Source organism: Gavialis gangeticus, unplaced genomic scaffold (genome assembly GCF_001723915.1).
Source record: "Gavialis gangeticus isolate Ggan-Ray unplaced genomic scaffold, GavGan_comp1, whole genome shotgun sequence".
NCBI classification, from domain to species: Eukaryota; Metazoa; Chordata; order Crocodylia; family Gavialidae; genus Gavialis; species Gavialis gangeticus.
In genome coordinates, this window is record NW_017728975.1 from 1,015,384 (window position 1) to 1,021,782 (window position 6,399).

General features: G+C 46.4%; 1 protein-coding gene across 1 annotated transcript in view; it reads right to left on the reverse strand.

The window, feature by feature from the left end:
- The window catches only part of SPTBN1 (spectrin beta, non-erythrocytic 1), a 261,640-nt gene that overhangs the window by 4,484 nt on the left and 250,757 nt on the right, over nucleotides 1–6,399 (reverse strand). Inside the window, exon 33 of the mRNA XM_019508070.1 lies at nucleotides 5,392–5,565. Within this exon, the coding sequence (XP_019363615.1) occupies nucleotides 5,392–5,565 (174 nt within the window). The remainder of the gene's footprint in view (nucleotides 1–5,391; nucleotides 5,566–6,399) is intronic.

Genomic DNA, 6,399 nt, shown 5'->3' on the forward strand with positions numbered 1-6,399 from the left:
GGGGAGGGGGGTGGGGGAAAGGGGAGGGTATGGGTGTGTGTGCATGTGCAAGAGCACGTGTGCGCACACACACACACTACATAGACAGCAACCTACAAGCATATGTATGCTTGCTAATTTGTAACTTTTTAAGGAATAAGAGCTCAGAGACTTTTAAAACTTGTGACTTCAACTGTGAAACCAGCTTGGAAGCTCACTAACTACTTTAAAAGACCAAAATCTTAAATAAAGGAAAACCAAGAAATGCATGATTTCACAGCTTCCACAGCTATCTGCAATATTCTGAAACCTCTCTCAAGGGAGTGGGACATTTTACAGGCAATGACACATTCAGTTTACTTGAAATTGTTTATTAGTAGCTTTCTTCCACCTGGAGATTGTGGGTCTGGCTCTCTACTATATTGCTTCCATTTTCCCTTGGTGAACTTCTACTAATTTTATGCTGAAGACTTTTACCTAGGACACATTTAGTAACTTAATCTAAAGTTGTATGATAAACATTAGCCACTGGAGAGAGGAGTGACAGTGACAAAACCCACTGGACAAGCCAGGTGGCAGAACCAGTAAGTTACACAAGGCTGGAATTCCCTCTCTATCCTTCCAAATCCCAGAAATGAAATTAGTTCCAGTACAAGGTGCCAGGTTCATAGCATAAGTGCAGCGCACGTGGTGGCATAGTCTTTCTTCATACTACTCTGTCTGTTGTTTTTAAGGTAAGTCTCCAGGTCCATTTAATTCACTGGCCCCTTTGCTTGACTGCAAACAAATATGTTAGCAGTTCATTAGGAACTAGGCAGAGAACAAAACTACATTTTAGACCTTTTCCACCACTGTTTAGCTAGACTAGGTTCAAAACAGTAACCTAGATGTGAGAGGTTCAATTATATTACTAAATATACAAGCCACTCCCCAACCTGAAGAATGGTGCAGGCAGCATTGCCTAGACCAGGGGTTTTAGACCTTTTTAAACAAGTGTACCCCTTTCTAACTCAAAGTTTCAGTTCATTACCCCTTTATATTTTTCTCCTGTTTAAGGGGCAGGCAATGCACAGCCAGGGTGGAGTGAGGCACAGACCTGCAAGAGCAGTTTGTCCAGGGGATGCGGGGGGAGGGTGGGGGGTGGTGGTGAAGAGGGGCGAGTGGGCTCCTGCCACTATGTGCACCCCAGCAGGGGTCGGGGGGGCACATGTCCCCCAGATCTGTGTGTGGGGTGGAGGCAGCTGCTGCTGCAGGCTGGACTCTGCATCCTGCTGCCCCAACAGCCATGCAACACAATGTGCCTGCTGCCACCAGGCGGGCAGGGGACAGACACATGCATACAAAAGACAGACAAAGCACTTGCAGACATGCAGACGCAGACACACAGATGCAGACGCAGACACACCTCCCCCCAGCAGGTAAGTGTGTGTGTGGGGAAGGGGTGGGGCAGAGAGAGGGAAGAGGCTGGGGTGGGGGGTGCATCTTCATGCCCACTCCCAGGAGCAGGGCCAGGGAGGTGAGGGCAGTGGTGCCCCTCTGTGGGGCCTTGCAAACCACTTTTCCTGCTGTCCCATCTGTAAAAGGAAGATAACATTCAAACCATCTCTGTAAGCCACTGTGAGACCTACAGATGAAAAGCATGACCTGTGGGATGTTTATGGAAGTGGTATGATAATCTAATGGGCAATAAGGTGGACACCTGTTGGCAATACAGTTATGACTTCAATTGCTTCTTTAAAAGGCCTCGGCCCCTGGCACATGTTCAAATAATGGCATAATAGGATCGGATTGCTGCTCCCAGCAATTGTGCCTCCTGCCATGCCACAAATTCATGGCAGGATGTGCAATTTGGGGATCAGATGTCAACTGCACTATTACTACCTGCCAGTGCAGGGGGACCCCAAAATCATGATCCTGGGCACCCTTTGCATGGGCAAATTGAAAGTTGGGTGAGGGCAGCCCAGGGTGAACCAGTGCAGTGTCAGAACTGAGACTAACCACGAGGTGATTGTTGGCCCCCGCCCCAAGACCACACCAGAGCTAAGCTGAGACTTCACTGTACTCTCAGCCTTGAGACCATACTCCAATGTGGCCCCAAGCCTGGAACCAACAATCAGCTGATTGTTAGTCTAAGCTCCAGGATCACATGTAAAGATGTCAGAAAAAACAAATGTCCAGCTGGTTTTTAAGGTCTCAGTGAGCAGGGACCCCAAGAGCAGAAAGTCTTCCCAGTCCTGTGCCCTCCTGGAGCTGCAGGGCAAGGCAGCCAATCTGCTGGGTGGTAGGGAGCCCTGTGGCTCCCTGCAACTTAGGATGGTGCTTACCCTGCCCTGAAGCTTTGGTGGGGGCTGAGAGGCAAGGCAAGCACCATGTTGGGTCATGGTAAGTCCTGAGGCTCCCTGAATCCCAGCCCAGTTGATGAACTCCACTTGATTAGGTACCCTGGAAACCCATGCAGGGATAGGCCATTTGGCTGTCAGGGGTAGCTTTCAATCAAGCCTCACTGTGCAGCCAGCATCAAGCTGCAGGGTGGGACTACCCTACAACATGTTTAATTTAAGACATGATGGAAACCAGGCACAAAAAAATGTAGCAAAGATTTTGGGAAATATTTTTGTGACTGGTTTCCTATTTTTTCCTACCATTAATTGCCTTGACTTAGTATTACTTATGGCATGGTTAACACATTCATCTCATCCTAAGTTTACCTTTTTGCCAGGGGCCTAAGAAGAATTTTTCCACTTCCCTGTCAGAGGTCCTGCACCAGGGTGGTAATCACTGGATCTCCTCCAATTTCAAAGTTTTGGGCCCTCTGTGAATGATACTTTTTTTTTTTTTACTTTAGAGAGATGCTGTTTGTCATGCTGAGTTGGTTCTCCCTTTGGCACTGGCAAAAGCTATGTAACTCTACAACTTTTAACTAGACCTGGAAAATGAATAAGGCCCAAGACTTTGTGCACACTTTGTTAAAGTCTTGGCCAAAATGTAAACATTATGCACTGATGTTTTTAAAATCCTGTCTCCTGGCAGTAGAGTTTCAAAAACAATCTTGTTTCAGTGCTAAAAAAAACTGTTTAGAAGCCCACATGCTACAACCCAAATACTTAACTAATCAAAGGCCCCAACCTTGCAAAGGAATTTGCCTTTGGAGACCTGTGTCCCCACTGTTTCAGGAGGGATTGCCTGCATGGAACCAATTACATGATCAGGGCTGAACACTGAAAAAAAAAAACAAGTATCCACTCTAGAAATCTAGTTGACAGAAAAGGTAAAAGAATTAGAAGAGCTGAAGCCACTACTCTTTGTTAAACTGAGGAAAGATGGACAAACAAGTAAGATGCACAGATATAATCGAGGTGGACAAGAACATGGTGCTCAGACTGTATGGTAACAGGCTGCAGTTCTAACTCACTACTAAATCAATGTGGTTACATGCACTTATGATGTGTATTTAACACCATGTACCAGATTTTCACAGGGAAAATTAGCCTAACTTCACTGGAGACAATGATGCTCCTTTGTTTTACACCAGCTGAGCATCTAACATTCTCTCTTTGATGGCTTATGGCTTAAGTCAGCACAGTATGTACTCAGTGTACACTCACCTTTAAGCAAGCAAGCACTGATGTTCGTGCAAAAGGAAATAGGACCCTATCTTTGGTGAACTGGGGCCAATGGAAAGAAACAGTGTGCACTTCATACAGGTTTAACTTCAGTAAAACGGATGCCAGTTATTCAGTGCTAGGCAGCACCTGCTCCCCTTACTGACACTTTAATCAATGCTCACAATGAGCATGAGGGGAAGGGACAGAATCTAATCCAAAATAAACAACAGAAACTAGGGGTATACCAATAAGAGATTTTTAAGGAGGCACACCGGCCGATACTGATCTGATTTCTGATACACAGCCCAGCAGCTTGAAGAGCAGTGTTCGGCTGGTAAGTCTGTTGTGGCAGAAGGGGAAGGGAAGTGCATGGGGATGCAGATCAAGGCCCCTGCAGTGAGAGAGGGAGCGGGGCTGAGGATGCCCAGCTGGGGCAGGGCAGGGCAAGGGATGGAACCACTGCCTGTCCAGGGGGCACGTGGAGTGGGGGTGGCTCCTGCTGCTGCGTGCATCCTGGGATGGCATGGGAGACATGTGCCCCCAGATCTGGGCAGGGCAGAGCGAGATGCCTCTGTGGGCTGGGGCCAGGACTGTACTGGGCTCTTCCTGGTGGGGGCTGGGTCAGGCCGCACTAGGGGTAGTCAGCAGTGGTGCTGGGGTGGGGCCACAGTGACCCAAAATTTGCCGTAGGCTCCCCCGCCCCTGAGTGCAGCCCCCACTAAGAAGCGGCTGGCCCATGCCCCGCATGCCCTCCTGGGGTGCACGCAGCGGTGGGAGCGTACCTCCCCCCCCAGCTCCATGCTGTGCTCTGCCCTGCCTTGCCCTAGCACCAGCCCCAGTCCCTCCCTCATTGTAGGAGCCTCGATTTGCCCTGACACATCCCTCCCCTCCCCTCCCCTTTCACCACAACAGACTTACCAGCTGTACACAGCTCTTCAAGCTGCTGGGCTGTGCTCCTTACTGCCTATGTGCTACAGCTGAGTGCATGCACAGGGCATTTATTAGCCAAATTATTGGCCACGTCCGGCAAAAAAGCTGATTTCTGATACAGTCAATTTTTTTTATACCACTGCTGATCTGATATCAGACTAATGTATCAGTGCACCTCTAACAGAAAGTCAATTTAATCTTCTCTGACAACTCTGAAACAAGCAAACTCATAATACACATTGCAAGATGCAACACCCAGACCAAAGCCAGGGCTTGGGGGAAGCATGCCCTCATATCCCTTTACAGGAGTTGAGCACAGTCAGGATTGTTTTGGGCCACTTAAGACTGTAGCCCAAACCTGCTGAACACCCACATACTGGACATCACTCATCCCCTGGCACAGTCCACACTATACTTACAGTGTCAGGGGTGAAAGTCAAACTTCTCCCTATCTGACCCCCTGCCTGCAGTGTGATCAATACTCACCCCAGCAAAGGTCACATACACAGTGAGTCTGTGAAACCCTTCTGTACCCTGTACCTCCTGTCTCACTGCCCCTAATTAGAACCAAACACAAAAGGAGAGACAGAGGGCAGACTGATTTCTAGAAGGGCTCAGTTTCCTGTTTCTCAAGCATAGGCATTCTTGGTATCAGCCTGCTCACTATTTGTCTCTTTCTGATCCTCAGGTACAACCGCTTCAAGTTAATACAAATGGCTCACATGGACTGGACTCTTTAAGGGTGATCTTAGTGGATTGCCTCTAAACAGCACTGTAGACACACTCATACTACCTAGTAGGTTGTAGTGCTGTGTCAGGGACAGACTACATTCCATAAAAGCTATTTACCAACAGAAAGATGCTCCAACCACTTTACCTTAGCTTGAACACGTGTTTCTTCTTTTTGTAATCAACTGCTACTTCGCAGACTGCTTCTTTCAAACTGACGGGGATTTCATTGTGGTAAGGAATGCCAGAAGCAGCAGCCTTGGAATCTTTGTAGAAGCCCATCTCTTGGTTGTTTATAACGCAGTACACGTTATGCCAGGATCTTCAAGAAAGAGAAAGTAATCAAGACAAGTGCAAGACTAATTCTCTTCACTAGATCATAAATCTGCCTGAAAAAAGTTCACTCATCTGAGTCTACAATTATACCTTTAACTTAATTGTATCTATTTGTATTATCTTACAATTATAAAGTGACACCCATTCAGTCTGAGCTGGTGGATAAAGCATACTGCCTTGGTGATAAGAGGTCACATCCATCTTCACATAAAAGCTCTATGCCATTACAAAACTGCTGATATTGTGCCAAATGGACCTGAGATTTGTAGGGCCCTTAGTAATATCACACTAGCATACAGTGAAAGTACTGTTTGAAAGACTGAAGAGTTTACATACTAGTTGACCTTTTAAATGAGTACACATTCTTAGAAGGATTTTTTCTAGCACTATAAAATTTGTAGAGGGCCTGTATATAAAATTCTTGACTCTCATGCACAAGTAGCTATTAGATTTTTTTTTTATGATGTGGCAATGAAGAAATAGTAGAAACAAGGCTACCTGAATATTATCCAATATCTAACCATCTTCATGAAGTTTTACAGGCTGACAAGTTACTGTGGATTTTCTCAAATAACCTTTTCTCCAAGAATAGCATAACACAAAAATAGCTGTCCTATGTGAAGTGGGCTTCTGTTTGAGAAACTGGTGTTGCCCCCACCTGTGCCCCCTGTGCTGCAATGAAGTAACTTTTTCTCACGGCAACTTCACTTCAATCCAAACTCTTTTCTGTTAAACTGAAATACCCTAAGTGAAGTCAATGACAAAAGGCCAAATTCAACAGATTCAACAGTAGTGTTGAAAGACACTTGATTAGGTGGTG